At 41.6% G+C, this 20506-nt stretch overlaps 1 protein-coding gene across 4 annotated transcripts in view; it reads right to left on the bottom strand.

Annotated features, from left to right (window-relative positions):
• Positions 1–19415, bottom strand: part of CHRNA5 (cholinergic receptor nicotinic alpha 5 subunit) — a 28543-nt gene extending 9128 nt beyond the window's left edge. Inside the window, exons 1-2 of one of the 4 annotated variants that reach the window (XM_015142833.3) lie at positions 19067–19415; positions 3088–3239 (exon numbers count right to left, since the gene is read on the bottom strand). In XM_015142833.3, the coding sequence (XP_014998319.2) occupies positions 3088–3239; positions 19067–19172 (258 nt within the window). In that variant the 5' untranslated portion in view covers positions 19173–19415. The remainder of the gene's footprint in view (positions 1–3087; positions 3240–19066) is intronic. The other 3 variants (XM_077940068.1, XM_077940066.1, XM_077940067.1) reach the window with 3 other exon arrangements.
• Between the last annotated feature and the right edge of the window lie 1091 nt (positions 19416–20506).

Genomic DNA, 20506 nt, shown 5'->3' with positions numbered 1-20506 from the left:
TTCTACCACTTTCTACAAATGTTCCTCAAGGATCAGGTTCCTGCTCTTCCCACTAACTCTAAAAACTCATCAAAGTGGGAGGTGAGAGGCAAGGGCAAAAACAAAAACAAAAAAACTCATCAAAGTTTTCAACAGTCACCTCCAAGCCAGCAATTCCAGATGGACATCCTTGTTCTCATCTGTCATCTCAGAGCCAGTCTTGACTTCCAAAAAGCTAGTGAACATTTTCTTTGGAATTAACACCTCAAACCACAATCAAACTCATCATCTTCTCTGCCCTACTCCCATAACAATGAAGATTCTTTTTCTTTTTTTTTTTTTTTTTTTTTTTGAGATGGAGTCTCACTCTGTCACCCAGGCTAGAGTGCAGTGGCATGATCTCAGCTCACTGCAAGCTCCACCTCCCGGGTTCACGCCATTCTCCTGCCTCAGCCTCCCGAGTAGCTGGGACTACAGGCACCTGCCACCCTGCCTGGCTAATTTTTTTGTATTTTTTGGTAGAGACAGGGTTTCACCATGTTAGCCAGGATGGTCTCGATCTCCTGACCTCGTGATCTGCCCACCTCAGCCTCCCAAAGTGCTGGGATTACAGGCGTGAGCCACCACGCCTGGCCAACAGTATTTTTCAAATGTGTTACTCTTCCACTCTAATCACCTAGGCTTCAAAATGTGATGCCTCCCTCCATATTCAGTGGTCAAGTCCTGCTCCTTCTGTGTGGTCTTCTAACTTGCCTCTCATCTTCTAGTCTCTCTTTCACTCCTCAAAATCATGTACATTACTGTTTTACTGATCTTCTGAAAGTACTGCTTTGATCATGTCTGTTGCCTATCAGGTCTCTCACTCATTCAGCATTTACTATGTACCAGATACGGTACTAGGCTCTAGGACAGATACAAGGAATAAAGCTCACCCAGTTTTGAAGATGAAATGCCAGAGCACATGAGTACCAGTGAGTGTAATGGGCACCATATTAAAGTGCAAAAAAAAAAGTTTGAACACAGGAGAGGCCGTCTTATGCAGTCTGGAAAGATTTCACAAAGGGTCTGACAAATGAATTTGGTCTTGAATAATAAATGGCTAGTGCCTGTTGGAAAGCTCTCCCAAGAAGTAAACATGGCAGGAGCAAAGACAAAGTGGCATGCAGGGATCCTCCTCATCTTCTCCACCATCCAGTCAGACCACTCCTGTATGCCAGGGCTCCCAACATTCATCTTTTGATCTAAACAGCTGTACAGCAAGGCTCAGTTATCATACCTACGATTATATTGTTCCTTTGTACTTAAATACTTTTCCTCTCTGCCATGTCAAACCCTACACTTCCTACAAAGCCAGCTCAGGTGCCACCTCATCTACCCTACCTTCTTTGATAAGGTCATTCATCAAGATCTGAATTCCCAGCTCTTTCTGGTATCATGAGTTAGTGCTACAGTTTTCTACACCAGTTGTGTGCCAATGACCTCAACCAGAAAGATCTTTGAGAGCAAGCCCCACCCACCTTACTTTTATTTTCCTGGGGTTTTTTTGTTTTTTGTTTTTTGTTTTTTTTTGAGACAGAGTCGTGCTCTGTTGCCCAGGTTGGAGTGCAGTGGCACAATCTCAGCTCACTGCAACCTCTGCCTCCCAGGGTTTAAACGATTCTCCTGTCTTGGCCTCCTGAATAGCTGGGATTACAGGCACAGACCACCGCCCAGCTAATTTTTGTATTTTTGGTAGAAATCTGGTTTTGTTATATTGGCCAGGCTGGTCTCAAACTCCCAACCTCAAGTGATCCACCCGCCTTGGCTTCTAAAAGTGCTGGGATTACAGGCGTGAGCCACCGTGCCTGGCCACCACCTTACTTTTCCACTTTCCTATTTTCATTTAAAATCTCCCCATATTGACTAGCCAAAGGTTGAGTGCACAGTCCATATATATTCATTAACCTTTCTGGAAGCAGTTAGATGACATAGATATAGACTTTGAAAAAGGTATATCCTTTGGTTCACTAACTGCCTTTCTTAAGGAAAGGAGATGTTCAGGCATTTGTATACAAATATATTCATCGTTGTTAATTATAATAAGAAAAATTGGAAACAAGTTTCTGTTCAAAATGGGAGAATGCTTAAATAAATTATAGATGAAATATATAACCATTAAAAATTACATTTGAAGAGCATGTAATGACATAGGAAAATGTTCATTATGTCATAGTAGAGAAAAAGCAGTAATCAAATTATTTCTAAAATATTATTACAATTTTGTAACATACACACAAAGAAAGTCTGGCAAGAAACACAACTAATTATTAATATTAGTCATCTCCGGGTAGTACGATTACAGTCAATTTTTAACTTCTCATTTGTAATTTTTTGCCCTTTCCAAATTCTCTACAAAAATCATCCATTGCTTCTGTAATCAGAACACAAAGCACATCTATAAATGTTATTTAAAACATACATATATATATGTATACATATACTTGGTTATTCTGGGAACACAACAGGGAAATAATTATTGATTTACACGTTCAGAACAAGAAGAAACTAGTTTAAAAATTAGCACGAATGTTTTAGTTTAAATAGATAGAATCCCTTGGCAATAAGAACAATTTATCAAGGGAACTTATTCTACTGATGAATGTCACATGGAAAAATTTCTGAAATGTTTTAAGTGTGAGCCCAAGATAATGATCTCTTGTGATACTTTTAGGTCCTAAGAATCTACCACTCTATTTTTGGACTTTTTCTCTTAAACGTAAAAAATTTTTTTTCTTTTCCCTACTTTCAAGCTAACAAGTTACTCTTAAACTTTTTGAACCTATTTTTAACACATTTAAGGAATATACAATGTTTTAGATCTTTGAATTTGTTAAAGATAGACTTATAATTACCAAATTGAGATAAACAGTTTCTAAACTATAAAATATATAAACACAGTGTGTTATCAGGTATGTGACACAATCATTACTTTTCCTTGGTGAGTTCCTTCAGGCAAAGGACTGCCTCAATCACCTTTGTAATCCTTGGTGCCTAGCACAGTGCCTGGCCACACATCAGGCTCTCACTAAATCTGTGAGAAATTGAGTATAGAAGGATACGCACACCTACCACATCCACCAATTGAGATATTGCAAGTCCAAACTTTATTTTTATTTTGTCATTCAGGTGTTCCACAGGACGAACCCATCTTTCGTAGTCTTGAAATAAATCCTTAAGCAAACTATCTTCATGTTTTGCAATAGAAGAAGGTTCAGATAATCCTGTATAACAAATTTCTAAAAGTTAATGTACTGGCTTCTCTCCCACCAGATCCCTATACTTTCAAACAAAAGTTCAAACCCAGGAGGCAAAGGTTGCCATGAGCCAAGATCGGGCCACTGCACTCCAACCTGGGCCACAGAGAGAGACTGTCTCCAAAAAAAAAAAAAATAGGAAAAAAAAGTTCAGCATTATTAATAATGAACCAAACTACAACTTAGGCTATTATTAATGCAGCTTTTAAAATGAAGTATTAATATAAGTATTTCTGATCGAATAAGGGACTCTCTGGCTCAGATATGTCTTAAATTATACTGACTATGGAATATGCTGAGTTTCTTAAGAAACATTCAGTACTCAATACAGAATAATTTCAAATCTAAATAATAAAAGCTTTTAAATTGCCAGGGCGGCAGGAGTTATCTTGAAATTCTAAACCTAGAAAACAGATACATTAAAGCAAAGTTCATTTATCAATTATAAATGTTAAAATTGCTTTAATTTGCATAACCTTTTTTTTTGAGACAGCGTCCCACCTGGTCTCCCAGGCTGGAGTGCAGTGGTGCAATCTTGGCTCATCACCACCTCTGCCACTGGGATTCAGGCAATTCTCCCAGCTTAGCCTCCCGAGTTGCTGGGACTACAGGTATCCAACACCATGCCGGGCTAACTTTTGTATTTTCAGTAGAGACGAGGTTCCACCATGTTGGCCAGGCTGGTCTTGAACTCCCGACCTTCGGTGATCTGCCCACCTCAGCCTCCCACAGTGCTGGGATCACAGATGTGAGCCACTGTGCCTGACCTTATTGGCATAATCTTAATATGAAATATATAAATATTGAGTGACTTATTTAGCTTTGACATACTTTGCTACTATATTTGTATAATATATTGTTATATTTGTATAAAACATTTGTATAAAACTGTTTTTTAGGGAATAAGGAAGGAAGAACTCAAAGATAGCAGACAGCATGCTGTCCTAGAAGCTAAATGAAGAAAATGTAGCAAGAAGGGTTGAGCCTCCCAATCTGTTGATGCTACTCATGAGCCATGGAGAGGCAGCTGAGAACTGAGTGCTGGATTAGCAACAGTGAGGTAGACGGTGAATCTAACAAACGCCATCTACGGGAAGAGAAGAGAGATGACTTGGAGTATGTTTAAGACAGAGTGCAAACACAGGAATGACCTCTTTCAAAAGTTACGCTGATATAGGGATACTGAGGATAAAGAGTCAAGAAAGGTTTATTTCAAGATCAGTAAGAAAATAAATAGGCGGTGGCTCATGTCTGTAATCCCAGCACTTTGGGAAGCCGAGGCAGACAGATTACCTGAGGTAAGGAGTTTGAGACCAATCTGGCCAACATGGTGAAACTCTGTCTCTACTAAAAACACAAAAATTAGTCAGGCATGGCAGCACACGCCTGTAATCTCAGCTACTCGGGAGGCTGAGGCAGGAGAATAGGTTGAGTCCGGGAGACAGAGGTTGCAGTGAGCCTACAGTATGCCACTGCACTCTGCGTGGCCAACAGAGCGAGACTCTGTCTCAAAAAACAAATAAATAAATGTATGTACGTATGTATGCTTGTGTGTGAATGTGAACATGGTTGGCTAAATAATTCACAAGGCCCAATGTAAAATGAAGAGGAGGAATTCCTGTTCAAAAATCAGGAAACATGTGCCATTAAATATACTAAAATAAACTTTTTTCTTCCAAAAAAATATATTTTAGGACCTAAGTTGTTTAAAAAAAAAAAAAAGTCAAAATATAAAATGTTTTGGATACCATGGCCAAAGACTGGTTAGATTTGGGGATCACAGTTATGTTTATACTCCTACAGAGCTCGAATAAGCCTCTCTGAAGAAATGAGTTTTCAGTGTTGTCTGGCCTGGGATCACTTAAGGAAATGTGAAATGTATAAAATGCAAGCATGACATTTACTTAAGACTAATGATATTATGAAAAAAAACACTTTTACTTGAAACAAAAATGTCACTGGCTTATTAATCAGCAAATATACGCACAAGGATTACAGTAGCTAGTGATGGTTCTTCTCCAACCTAAAAGAAATGGTTGCAGAGAAATTAACACTTTCACAAAATCTTCTCTTTATGATGACAGACCATGTTTTCCACGCAGAGATATGAACGAATACCCGGGTACTCTAGCTCAAGGAAACCTATTTCCCAGTTCTCCTTTGCTGTCTAGTTCTTCATAAATAACCTACTCCTCAAGAGTTTGTGTCCTGCTTCCTTGAATAACTAGTTTAATTTTTTAAAAATATTTATTTTATTTTTTATGTATTTATCTTGAGATGGAATCTCGCTCTGTTGCCCAGGCTGGAGTGCAGTGGTGTGATCTCGGCTCACTGCAACCTCCACCTCCCGGGTTCAAGTGATTCTCTGTCTCAGCCTCCCGAGTAGCGGGGACCACAGGTGCACTCCACCATGCCTGGCTAATTTTTGTATTTTTAGTAGAGATGGGTTTCACCATACTGGTCAGGCTGGTCTTGAACTCCTGACCTTAGGTGTTCCACCCGCCTCAGCCTCCCAAAGTGCTGGGATTACAGGCGTGAGCCACTGCGCCGGGCAGTAACTAGTTTAAGATACTTAGTTTAATCTTCAAATACTATGGAGTTTGTGTGGTGACACCTGTAAATCTCCTTATGCTGAAATGCACAGCATTGAAGATATTTAGACTCATTTAGAAAATTATACACTAGAGTCATTCTTATTGTTTAAAAGCCATTAATTTTAGAGCTTCAAGTTAAAATAGCATTATTGAACCATTTCTCCTCTTCTAATCCTAATTATAGTTCCTGAAATACCAAAAATTTAAGGGTTAAAAGATAAAAGTATTAATAAATAAAATCTTTTTTTTTTTTCTTTTTTTAGGAGACAGGGTCTCTGTCACTCAGGCTAGAGTGCAATGGTGCCATCTTGGCTCACTGCAGCCCTCGACCTCCTGGGCTCAAGCGATCCTTCCACCTCAGCCTCCTGAGTAACTGCGACCACAGGCATGCACCACAACTGGCTAATTTTTCATATTTTTGGTAGAGATGGGTTTCACCATGTTGCCCAGACTGGTCTTAAACTCCTGAGCTCAAGCGATCTGCCTGCCTCTGCCTCCCAAAGTGCTGGGATTACAGGTGTGAGCCACTGCACCCAGCCTAAAATGTCTTTCAATAGCATCTAAGGAACTTTTGCCTGAGTGGGGAAAAAAACTAGCTTGAATTGCTATCTCAAATCTTGTTTGAAAGAAAGTAGCCAGGGTATAAATAAAATACTAAATTAATCTCAACATTCTACCTAATGAGAATCTTCAAGATACTGCTTTGTGAATATCTTCACAATACATCCCATACTAGAAATACCATTTTCTTATGACACTTTATAGCAGTGTCTGGTGCAAATGTCAAAGGTATTTTAGCATAAAACTTTGATAGTGCACTTAAATTCTTAGTGGTCATGCTTTTTTATCTGGCTCTAAATGTTTGAAGTTTACACTGTTCACAAACCTCAGCATGTTAAAAAGGAGACAATCCAATGCATCCCCTCATTTTACAAATCAGGATATATGTATGACCAGAAGGGTTGCTGCTACAGAGCTCATTAACTGCAGAGCTCTGAGGGGCACCCTTGGCTTCATGCTCTTGTCACAATAACACCTTCCATCTTGTGACAACTTTCTAGATAAACTTAATGAATGCCACACCCCCAATAGCTCTAGCCCACTTTGATGTTTACTTATTCATTAATTTAACAAACATTTATCAGACAGGCACTGGGAACATACTGGTAAACAAAACAGACAACATCGACATTTACAGTCCAGTAGGAAAGACTGACACTATATGTGAGCTAAATTCTAAATAAACTGAATTAAATGGAAAAGTTCTTTTTAGAAGTTGTTTTAAATAGTTAACATTTGCTCATCCTATTCAAAATGAACATTTTTCTGGCATCGCTATAGCACTACATATACGCTGATGACAGTAATGGCTTTTTTTTTTTTTTTTTTTTTTTTGAGACTGGGTCTCGCCCTGTCACCCAGACTGGAGTGCAGTGGCGCCATCATGGCTCACTGCAGCCTGGAACTCCTGGACTCAAGCAATCGTCCCACCTCAGCCTCCCTCCTATCTCAAGCTCCCACACAGCTGGAACTACAGGCATGTTCCACCACACCCAGCTAATTTCTTTATTTTTTGTAGAGACAGGGTCTCTTTTTGTAGCTCAGGTTAGGCTGGTCTTGAACTCTCGGGTTCAAGCGATCCTCCTGCCTTAATCTCCCAAAGTGCTATAAGATTCACCACGCCCGGCCTTATTACATTATTACATTTTAGTTTTCTTCCCCTTTCTTGTCTTAAAAATTGTTGACTAGGGGCGGGCGCGGTGGCTCACACCTGTAATCCTAGCACTTTGGGAGGCCGAGGCGGGCGGATCACGAGATCAGGAGATCCAGACCATCCTGGCTAACACGGTGAAACCCCGTCTCTACTAAAAACACAAAAAAATTAGCCGGGCTGGTGGTGGGCGCCTGTAGTCCCAGTTACTCAGGAGGCTGAGGCAGGAGAATCGCTTGAACCTGGGAGGCGGAGCTTGCAGTGAGCCAAGATTGCGCCACCACACTCCAGCCTGGATGACACAGCGAGACTCCATCTCAAAAAAAAAAAAAAAAAAGTTGACTTGGGCCAGGCGCAGTGACTCACGCATGTAATCCCAGCACTTTGGGAGGCCGAGGAAAATGGATCACTTGAGGCCAGGAGTTCGAGACCAGCCCGGCCAACATGGCGAAACCCTGTCTCTACTAAAAACACAAAAATGAGCTGGGCGTGTAGTGCGCACCTGTGGTCCCGGCTACTAGGGAGGCTGAGGTATGAGGATCTATTGAACCCGGGAGGCAGAGGTTGCAGTGAGTCAAGATTGTGCCACTGCACTCCAGCCAGTGAGACAGAGAGAGACCCTATCTCAAAAACAACAACAACAAAAAAACAAAACAAAAAACTTGATTTAAAAAGATCCGTTACATCAAAAGGATATACAACCCAGAGAAAATATCCGCAAATCATATATCTGATAGGGGACTTGTATCTAAAATATATAAAGAACTATTATAAAAATCAATAATAAAAAGATTCAATAATCCAATTTCTAAAAGGGCAAGAAATCTAAATTAACTTAGACATTTCTCCAATGAAAGGCCAGTAAGTATATGAAAAGATGCTTAACACCTTTAGCCATCAGGAAAACACAAATCAATACCACAATGAAACAGCACTTCACACCTAATAGGATTGGCTATAACCAAAAAGACAAATAAGTTACTCAACTTTGCAGATGACTTTTCTTCATCTGTAACGTAGCTATAAAAAAAGTACCTCCCTTATAAGGTTATTGTAAGGATTAGCTAAAAGTGTAGATATAAGTGCCAGCACAGGGTCGTTCTTATTCTTCCATAAATGATTGCTAAAGTAACGGTAACCGACAGACCAACAAAGATTGTCTCCAGACAGTCCTAGCCAATGGAACTTTGCAAAAATACAAAGGAAGAATGTGCTTGTGGCATTGGGTACTCTTAACACAGTGCAATGATGGGTCACTATAAAGCTTTCCTCAAGTCTCTATTCTTGAAACCAAATAATAGTAATTATAATACAACCTGCTAATAGCATATAAACCACATATCTCAGAAAAACAAAGGAAACCAAGCAGTGAAGCACACGAAAAATAGGATAAGAACAAAAAAAAAAAAAATGTAATGGGATAATTCTTCTAAAGTAGTTAAAAGTACAGCTGCTAAGAGAAAAACTAAGCTGAATACCTAACAAAGGTATAAATGTGTAGAGAGTAATATCACTAACACTTTTATATATTTATATTTTGGTTTTACAAATTCAATTTTAACTCTATCATTCATTGCCTAAAGTTTGAGGAACTGGGAGAATGACATTTTAAAAAAAAAATCACAGTCAAATCGTTTGGTGAAACCACATTTATTTTCAAAGAAATGTAACCTTGCTTCTTAGTTTTAGTATGGTGGAAAGGAAAGGACACAGAACTGCAAAGCTGAAAACCTTAATTTGAATACTTGGCACCATTAATTAGCTGTTAACCTCCATAACCCACATTTTTTATTCTTTTCCCTTTTTTTTTTTTTTTTTTTTTTTTTTAGACAGGGTCTCACTCTGTCACCCAAGCTGGAGTACAGCGCACGATCTTGGCTCACTGTAGCCTCGATCTCCTGGGCTCAAGCAATCCTCCTGCCACCACCATGCCCAGCTAAGGTTTTTGTATTTTTCTGTAGAGACGTTGCTCAGGCTGGTCTTGAACTCCTGAGCTCAACAAATTCACCTGCCTCGGCCTCCCAAAGTGCTAGGATTACAAGTGTGAGCCACCGCGTCTGGCCCATAATTTTCTAGCCTATATAAAATAAGGATATCTGTTAGCAATATGTCAATAATTGTTAAATGGGTATGGCAATGACTTTTTAATTCATTACACTGGACCATTCTTGTGAACATTTTTATTTTTCCATTATAAAACATTAATACAAAGGAGAACCTCTGCTTATCTGCTTCACTCTCATCTGGATCAAATGAAATAAAGTACATTATCTTACTATGTTGGGTAGTGTCTAAGTAGTTTAAGTTTTTTAAAAAATCTTCTTCACTAAATATAGTATGTAGCCAAAAAGATACCTGAGGATTTTTTTTTTTTTTTTTTTTTTTTTTTTTTTTTTGCGACGGCGTTTCGCTCCTGTTGGCCAGTCTGGAGCGCATTGGTGCAATCTCAGCTCACCGCAATCTCCGCCTCCCAGGTTCAAGCAATTCTCCTGCCTCAGTATACTGAGTAGCTGGGACTACAGGCATGAGTCACCATACTCGGCTAATTTTGTATTTTTAGTAGAGACGGGGTTTTTCCATGTTGGTCAGGCTGGTCTCGACCTCCCAACCTCAGGTGATCCGCCTGCCTTGGCCTCCCACTGAGGATTTAAAAAACCAATTCTAGGCCGCGCGCGGTGGCTCAACACCTGTAATCCCAGCACTTTGGGGGCCGAGGTGAGCGGATCACGAGGTTAGGAGTTTGAGACCATCCTGGTCAACATGGTGAAACCCTGTCTCTACTAAAAACACAAGCAAAAAAATTAGCCAGGCGTGGTGGCACACACCTGTAGTCCCAGCTACTCAGGAGGCTGAGGCAGAAGAATCGCTTGAACCTGGGAGGTGGAGGTTGCAGTGAGCCGAGATTGTAACACTGCACTCCAGCCTGGGTGACAGAGTGAAACTCTGTCAAAAAAAAAAAAAAAAAAAAAATTCTAGGAACATTTGATAGTGCTTTGCTCTGGCATTTTTCCATGAAGAATCATGATTTTCTTATCAAAAGGTAATGATTTGGAAAAAAAGTCAACCAACATGGTCAGCAGCCAAATGTGGATATTAGCAGTCTTTAGCTAACCTGCAGATAAAAACAGACATTAACTATAATTTTAAGTTTTTGCCATAAATTATTCTTAAATATTTAGCATCTGCTACAACTTAGCCACACTAGAGCCTAATGTGGTATCTCGTTCAATTCATTCATTAATTCAACAAATGTCAACTAGCTGCTTACTGTGCCAACCTCTGTGCCAGATGCCGGAGGGAGAGCAGAAAACAAAGACCTGGTGCTGTCTTCCTGAGGTACAAACTTGCACATTTATTTACCTTATTATATCATACTTATAATTATATGGCTATGCAAACTACACCCCACGGTGAGAATGGCGCCCCTGCCACTGCACAGTGCATCATCTGCATATTCCAACACCACTGCAGTCTAACACAGGATTTCTCAACTTGGCACTACTGACATTTTGGGCTGGACAATTATTTGTTTTGGAGGGCTGTCTTGTGCCCTGTATGTTTAGCAGCATCCCTGGCTTCTACCCACTAGACATATCACCGCCCCACGTGACAACCAATCGTGTCTCCAGACATTGCCAAATGTTGGTGAGCGGGGAGCAAAACTGACCCTTTTTGCAAACCACTGTCGTAACACCAGTAGCTAATAAGCAGCAGAAGTAGACCTCAGACCCAGATTTATTTTGGTTTTTCTCAAAATAATGCTATAATTGCAAAAGTAATGTGTGATCACTGTCAAAATTCAAATCCAGAAGCTCATAAAGAGTAAGAATTCTGGCCGGGCGCGGTGGTTCACGCCTGTAATCCCAGCACTTTGGGAGACCGAGGTGGGCGAATCATGAGGTCAGGAGATCGAGACTATCCTGGCTAACAAGGTGAAACCCCATCTCTACTAAAAACACAAAAATTAGCCGGGCGAGGTGGCGGGTGCCTGTAGTCCCAGCTACTGGGGAGGCTGAGGCAGGAGAATGGCATGAACCCGGGAGGCGGAGCTTGCAGTGAGTTGAGATCCCACCACTGCACTCCAGCCTGGGTGACAGAGCAAGACTCCATCTCAAAAAAAAAAAAAAAAGAGTAAGAATTCTCCCTCTCCTACTCTCCTTCCCCTTCCCTCCAAGGGTAACCATTGTTAATTTTGATGTGTAGATATTTTAAATTACATGCATGCTCACTCACACATGGAAACATGTTTTCCTCTAAGTTCTGCAACTCGTTTTTTTTCATTCAATACTATATACCAGCCAGGTGTGGTGGTTCATGCCTGTACTCAATCCCAGCACTTTGGGAGGCTGAGGCAGGGGATCACCTGAGGTCGGGAGTTCGAGACCAGCGTGACCAATGTGGAGAAACCCTGTCTCCACTAAAAATACAAAATTAGCCAGACTGGTGATGCATGCCTGTAATCCCAGCTACTTGGGAGGCTGAGGCAGGAGAATCGCTTGAACCCGGGAGGCAGAAGTTGCGGTGAGCCGAGATCATGCCACTGCACTCCAGCCTGGAAAACAAGAGCGAAATTCCATCTCAAAACAAAACAAAACAAAACAAAACTGTATAAATTATATACCAGTAGATGTCCAACTATCTCCAGTCTTCCTTCATAAGCTGCAAAGTGATCTTCATTGCAGGTGCATCAGACTTTATTTAAGATTTCACCACTGATTGGCATTTATACTCTTCAGTTTTTAGTTATTTCTAATAATGCTACAATGGGAAAAATGCTATAATTAACAAATCTCTTTTTCCATACTGATGCAAAGATTTCTATAGCAATGATTCTCAGAAGTAAAACTGCTGAGTCAAGGGGATGCACATTTTAAATCTTGCTAGGTGCTGCCAATAGCTTCCTTTTCTTCTTCACAGGCTGCCATAAGAAGGAAATAAGATAACATATCTAAAAAAGATTTGAAGAGTGATGTATATTATACCTCCCCAATTAATAATCAAGGCATTCCTGGAGCAGTTAATCTACCCCTGAAGTCTCCTTGTATCTTTTTATAAGTTAGCAAAAAGTGACTTGTACTCTTTTGAAAAAAAAATCCTCTTTGCAGCAGTCCTAGGAGGGCTATTTTAAGCAACGGCAAGATAAAGCAGTGAACATAACCATTTGTAAACGAGGGGAAATGCGTACTATATTCAACATTTTCCATGTGACAAACAAGAATGCTTACCAATCATTATTTTAAGTATTACAGATAAAATATAGAGGGATTTTTTTTTCACTCTAGGATTTTCATTATATTTTATATTGATTTTTATCACAGAATTATAGGATAAAGTTACACTGCAACTGCTATGCTTTAGTAAACTTAATATCTTACCCTGACTCTCAGAACACTTGCAGTAAGAAAATGAATGACCTTAGGTGGTATTAATTTAGGTGCAGTCAATAGTTCTCAAGGAGATGAGACAACTTGCACACTTAAAAAACAAACAAAAAAAAACGCTGAGCATCATCAGATCAAGTAAATGCAGAGTTCATTATCTTAACTTGGGGCTATAGATCTCTCAACAGGCAATAAATATGTATTACGAGCTAGTATATTTACAGTATTATGGAATAAAACACCTAATGGTGCATGAGGTTGCCTGTATGACCTTCAAAAGACGCTTGCCAATTTCCCCCTTAGAGATGTCCAATTATGAATGAATACTAAGCACTGGAAGAAAATATGGAAAAGTGAAGACAGCTGCTTTGTTAAGACAGCAGGATAATGCTTGTTTTCTTAGCTTCTATTAACCTTACATTGTTTGGGCTACAATTCACTGTAAATTCACTATTTTCATAATTACTGTCATCAGTTTCCCTTGAGAGTTTACCCAATGGTATGAATGTGGAATTTTCTACAACCTCGCTATTTAATTGTGATACACTGACTCAACAGTATTGACATCACCTGGGAGCTTGTTAGAAATGCAGAGTCTCAGGCCCTGCTTCTGACCTACTGGATCAGCGTCTGCATTCTCAGGGAATTCCTGTGTACATCTAAGTTTCAGAAGCCCTGGTCAACAAGACCTAGAGAAGTGGCTCTCAAGGGGTAGCAAATGTGAAGCACAATTTTGCCCCCAGGGCACATCTGACAATGTCTGGAGACATTTTTCAGTGGGTGCTACTGGCATCTCATGGCTAGAAACCAGTATGCTGCTAAACATCCTACAAGGCACAGGACGCCCCCTCTCTGACAACAAAGAATTATCCAGTACAAAATTTCAGAGGTTGAGAAATCCTGACCTAGAGGAAAGAGTTTTGCCTAATTCCATATATATAGAGAGTTGACTGTAAAATAAAAATGAAAATAAAACCAGAGAAAAATAAAACCTAAAAGTTCATATCATCTTTTTTGTCAGAATTCAAATATTCATATTTAACTCCTATTTTTACTGGTAAAAGGCTATATTTTATAATCACACTTTGGAAGAGAAGAGCATGAAGTCACTAAATGAAACACAATAGGAGGGGCTGGACGTGGTGGCTCATGCCTGTAATCCTGGCACTTTGCGAGGCCAAGGTGGGTGGATCATTTGAGGCCAGGAGTTCAAGACCAGCCTGGCCAACATGGTGAAACCCTGTCTTTATTAAAATAAATAAATAAATAAATAAGCTGGGTGTGGTGGTACACACCTATAATCTCAGCTACTCGGGAGGCTGAGGCACAAGAATCGTTTGGACCCAGGAGCCAGAGGTTGCAGTGAGCCAAGATCACACCACTGCACTCCAGCCTGGGTGACAGAACAAGACTCTGCCTCAGTAAAAATAATAAATAAATAAACATAGTAGGACAAACAACATCATGTTTCCTCAAAAGGAGAACAAAACATCTAAATTAACATTTTTCATCATAGAACAGAAAAGGATAATTTTAAATAATCCTTTCCATCATGTTGTCATTATAAAACTATACCCAGGCCAGGCGCAGTGGCCCACGCCTGTAATCCCAACACTTTGGGAGGTCGACGCAGGCAGATCACCAGAGGTCAGGAGTTCGAGACCAACCTGGCCAAAATGGAGAAACCCCATCTCTACTAAAAATACAAAAATTAGATCCCAGCTACTTGGGAGGCTGAGGCAGGAGAATCACTTGAACCCAGAGGCAGAGACTGCAGTGAGACGAGATCATGCCACTGCACTCCAGCCTGGGTGACAGAGCGAGACTCTGTCTCCAAAAAAAAAAAAAAAAAAAAAAACACTATACCCATGCTGTTTTGTGGAACAGATGGCTAAAGAAACAAATTCCAAACTTCTTGCAAAAACAATTCCAGGCCGGGCGCAGTGGCTCACATCTGTAATCCCAGCACTTGGGAGCCCGAGGCAGGTGGGTCAGACTCTGCCTCAAAAAAAAAAAAAAAAAAAAAAAAAAAAATTCCAGTATTTAACAACTCTAACAGTAGACATGCTTGTTTATGAGTGAACTTAAACTATCATCTGATAATTTAATTCCAATGCTCTGAGAAGAAAAATAATGCTATTAGAAAAAAATGTTCTGTACTGAAATTACTGAACTAAAACTTCAAGTCCTAATTATAAAAAATTACTTGCTAGATCTAATTTGTAGATTATAGGTTGAAAAAAATGCTATTTTTTATAAGCAAATTTTTATTTCAGAAACACTCTGAAGCCCAAGAATTAATGATCTGGGGCATTAATTCCTTTATATCAATGCTGATATTTTTCCTTTTTTATTTTTTTTTATTATTATACTTTAAGTTCTGCATAACAAACAACATGCAGGTTTGTTACATATGTATACATGTGCCATGTTGGTGTGCTGCACCTGTTAACCCATCATTTACATTAGGTATATCTCCTAATGCTGTGCCTCCCGATCACTACCACACAACAGGCCCCCATGTGTGATGTTCGCCACCCTGTGTCCAAGTGTTCTCATTGTTCAATTCCCACCTATGAGTGAGAACATGCGGTGTTTGGTTTTCTATCCTTGCGATAGTTTGCTCAGAATGATGGTTTCTAGCTTCATCCATGTTCCTACAAAGGACATGAACTCAACCTTAAAAAAAGCTATTCTTACAATTGACTGAAAACCTCAGAGTTCAGCCCATATGCTACATTAATAAATACAGGTACGGCTGGGCGCGGTGGTTCACGCCTGTAATCCCAACACTTTGGGAGGCCGAGGCGGGTGGATCACGAGGTCAGGAGATCAAGACCATCTTGGCTAACACAGTGAAACCCCGTCTCTACTAAAAAATACAAAAAATTAGCCGGGCGAGGTGGCGGGCGCCTGTAGTCCCAGCTGCTCGGGAGGCTGAGCCAGGAGAATGGCGGAGAATGGTGTGAACCCGGGAGGCGGCGCTTGCAGTGAGCCAAGATCATGCCACTGCACTCCAGTCTGGACCACAGAGCCAGACTCCGTCTCAAAAAATAAAATAAAATAAAATAAAAATAAATAAATAAATAAATACAGGTACCTCTGCAATGTATCAGGAAATACACAGACAAATGAAATCCTGCCCTCCAGTTGCTCAGTCTAGTTCATACAGCATATTTAGTATTTCTTGGAAATCAAAATAATTTTAAATTGCAAATTAAATTGTGTATAAAGTTTATGTAAGGACATACATAACAAAAGTAAAACTGACAGTCACTATGTGTGTACTTCTGTTAGCTTCTGAAAATGTTAATGAAAATGACTAAAGCTGAGAGGAAAAAAATCTTTGATAGCTCTCATTTTCTACGAATTATTTTATTTTCAGCCACTACATATACTAATTAAGTTTCAACCATTTAAAATGTCACATAGCGTGCAGTCACAAAAAAGAATGAGTTCATGTCCTTTGCAGGGACACGGATGAAGCTGGAAACCATCATTCTCAGAAAACTAAGACAGGAACAGAAAACCAAACACCGCATGTTCTCACTCATAAGTGGGAATTGAACAATGAGAATACATGGACACAGGGAGGGGAATATCATACACCGGGGTCTGCTGGGAGGTTGGGGGCAAGGGAAGGGAGAGCATTAGGACAAATACCTAATGGATGCAGGGCTTAAAACCTAGATGACAGGTTGATAGGTGCCGCAAGCCACCATGGTACATGTATACCTATGTAACAAACCCGCACGTTCTGCACATGTATCCCAGAACTTAAAGTAAAATTTAAAAAAAAATTAAAAAAATAAAATGTCACACAGCTAAGAAATATGACCATCAGCTTTAAAATGTCACATAGCTAAGAAATATAATTAGATAGTTAATGATTATCTAACTTCCATAATCACTGTCCCAATCACAGGTCAGTTTAAAATGCTTGTATTATCTTAATGTACTAGTTCATTATACTTTATTATACTTTAATTGTCTCCTGAGCCACTCTCCACAGCTCTGTGACTGTTCATCAGTCAAATAATGGCTGCTGGCTGTCTAGATATTCTCTTTACCTGGGGACTGGCTCACAGAAAACCATAGAGAAAGGTTACTATTAAGAACCTAAGACGAATATGAAAACAATAAATTGTAAAAATAAAGGTAAATACTTGAACTTAAAAAACTTAAAGTTGACTAAAAAACATCTACTACCACCCTTTCATTTTAAAGAGAGAGAAATAAAGAATTAGCAAGGTCAAGTAATACATCCAAGGAAACACAGACAGTGAGTGGCAGGTCTCCTATTTCCAGACAGTACTTTCAACCACCCACATGCAACGACAGCTGTACACAAATGCACATTAACAGTTAAGAGCAAGTGTGCAATTACATCATCCATTCAATATCACTTTGTTTTTCAAGATGATCACTTCTAAGAGCACACAGAATCTTACAATTTACGAGGTGGAAAGGGGAATCCTTTAATGGCCCCTCACCAAACAGATGGGGAAACTAATATCCAGAGAGGTAATACTGTTCCACTCCTTCCTTCTGCAAACCTTCACTGGGCTCCTACAGTAAGGTAGGTGTTGGGGATACAAAGATAAACAAGAATCACAGTTCTTAAGGAGCTCACATGGAACAAGGAGGAAACATAAGTGCAATACAACCAGATGGTTATTATGAGAGAGATATTAACTAAGTGGGGCAGAAAGTAGGAACTAATCAATTTCACTTTGTTACTGAACACCATGCATGAAGGGAGATAGCTATTTACACTATTTAACGCTTGGCTACAGTGTTTTATATTAAAAGAAATGAAACAGATTTTTAAAGTTCAGTTTCATCAAAAGGGGTAGAGAACTACCATTTTCTCGAGTGTCAGACACTGTGCCTGGCATTTTATATGCATTATTTAATCCTCAAAATAACTCTGAGAGGTAAGCACGGTTACCCCCCATTTCTTAAAGAAGGAAAAGAGCTGAGAGAAGTTTGTCCAGGCAGGATGCACCAGAGCCATAATTTAAATGCCTGGCTCCAACATCACATTCCTTTCTTTCTGTTTAACTCTCTCTGCCCAGGATTCTCTTAATTTGTTTAAATCACCCTCCATCTTATTTCTCTTCGGTCTACACTAAGCAATACATCCTGCAATGACTTATTCTAGTCTTATTACTTCCTAAAATCAGGAGCCATAGATTAAAAACCTTAACAAAGAAAGGCAAGAAAAGGTTCTTGCAATATTTCCCCTATTTAAGAAACTCACTCGTAAAACCTGAAATACAGACGTAGTGAACTTCTGCAATCATATCTTGCTTAACGGATGCTTAGCTTTTCTATGTTTAGATCACACCATAGCTGCTCCACAAACGTATTTTTCTTCAAGGTACTGAGAGAACTGACTCTAAAACTTTCCCAGGCACTTGAAACATGTAGGACTACGCGATTTCTTTTGTTGTTTCCATTCCTGTCCAAAACCTCTTGAAAAACATCAGGCTGAAAACAGCTGTGCTCTAAGGAGCTAGTGAGGAACTTTGGATGCAAACGATTAGCCCAGAAGCCAGGGAAGTCGGCCGCCTAGCCCGCTACAACACACACTTTTCATCTCCAGCGAAAGGGAAGGCTTTCAAATGCTGCGGTGGGTGGGGGACAGGAATTGGGGAAGAGGCGGGCAGGAGGTGGAAGATAAGTCCCAACCCCTAGAATAAAACCCAGAGTCTCTATATCCCGTGAATAGGCAACAAAGTGGTAAGCCTGGCTGCCACCACGACAGGAAAGCCCTACTGGACAACAGCGGCATCTTTTACTGAAAAAGTTGTGTGGAAGTACACGCTAAGCCAGCCTCGTAGTCTCCAGCGATGCAGGTCGTGGAACAACAACGAAAACCCACCCAAGTGGCTTTTCTCTGCATTTAAATGAGCAAATCTGGGCATTTAAACTGAAACCTCACTCCAAGCCCCCAGGAGAAAAAAACCCACCTCGCCTCGCAACCAGGTTTTCCGGCGGCCGTGGCCTGGCGGCTTCCTGGGCACCGCGGTTGGGGGCCGGGCCAGTCCCCGCTCTGGCCCGCGGCCCCCCGCCCCGCCCCGCACCTCTGCCGCCCGGGCTTACCTCCCTGCGCGCCGCCCGCCGCGCCCGCCAGACCGCAGCACCCCGCGACCAGCTGGACCAAGAGCAGCAGGCGGAGCGCGCGGGGCCCAGACCCCCGTGCCGCCATCGCCCCGGGCCCGCGCGGGACCGCGGCCAGCCGCCTCTCGACCGCCGTGCGGGGAACGCGGACTCTTGGGGGATGGAGCACCGAGTGTGAGTCGTGAGAGAAAACGAGGGCAGACGCAGCAGAGGGGCCGCTCCGCTCCTCAGATCCCGCCGGGACAGCAGCTTCAGCCTAGCAGCTTCAGGCGGGCTCGGGACGCGTGTAGAAGCTTGCGGCGCCTGACCCCGCCCAGAACCACCCCGGCCCCGCCCCTGTTTTCTCTTGCCCCGCCCAATCCCCGCCTTGTTCCTTCTGGCCCTGTCCGGTCTACTCATAGCCCCGCCTCCGATCCCCACCAGGCCTTTCCCCCCCGGCCCCGCCTCTGGCCCAACCCTGTCTGCTCCTAGCTCCTCCTTTTCCAACCCTGGCCCCGCCCCATCGCCCTGGACCCCGCCTCCAGGCCTTCCTTCTGGCAGGTGCGACCTGGAGCAGAGTTCCAGGAAGGCAAGGACTCTAGGCTGGCATCGCAGGCGCGTCCTTCTCTAACCACCGGGTGTCCTTGGCCAAGTCACTGCACACCTTAAGATAACAGCTATTCATTGATGTCTGCTCTGTGCTCAGCACCAAAAGGGAAGCAGAGGGACAGAATGCTCCCAGCTGACAGAAAATGTAAATAAAGTAATTCCGAGTTGTATCAGAGCTGCGAAGGAAACAAGCGGGAAGCTGGGGCAGAATCACAGTGGTGGGGGACTTGCTCCGGGCTGCAGAGTTCTCCATGGGCCCCGCTGCCCACTCAAGTCTTTCTCACCAGGAAGTACCAGTCGCAGCTTGACTGCCTTCTGGGGCTGTCGTGCCAGCCAAGGGGTCCCCACCAGGAGACCTGTGTTGTGGCCCAGCGAGGCAACCCTGGGCAAGTCACCTTCCTCTCTGGGCCTGTTTCCTCGTCTGGAAACGAGGAACCGAGGCAGATAAACTAGAGGACTCGGGAAGGTACAGCTCTGACACTCAAGCCATCCCCGGAAATGATATGCAGTCGCCTCAAACGTGGGCATCACCCTCCGTGTTGCCATCAATTAACATTTGTAAATATTAGTGACGCTATCTGCTACAGACACCTAGCAGCTCCAGTGGAGATTGGTGCTGACTGCTGGAAACCCGTCTCAAATCCCTCCAGACCCTATATTTCATCCTCTCTGTCCATAATTGATTAGAGAGGTTCATTTGACTGAAGGGATTCAGGCGAATTATCTTTAAATTTCAGTGGCAGAGGGAGCCGCTGACTCTTCACAGTATGCTTTGTGGAGTTGACACCTCTAAGACTCACTGTGAGCAGAAATTTCACTCCAACCTCCAGACTA

This window comes from Macaca mulatta, chromosome 7, assembly GCF_049350105.2.
Source record: "Macaca mulatta isolate MMU2019108-1 chromosome 7, T2T-MMU8v2.0, whole genome shotgun sequence".
NCBI classification, from domain to species: domain Eukaryota; kingdom Metazoa; phylum Chordata; class Mammalia; order Primates; family Cercopithecidae; genus Macaca; species Macaca mulatta.
The sequence above is the reverse complement of the archived record's forward strand: the minus strand, read 5'-3'. Positions and strand labels throughout refer to the sequence as shown.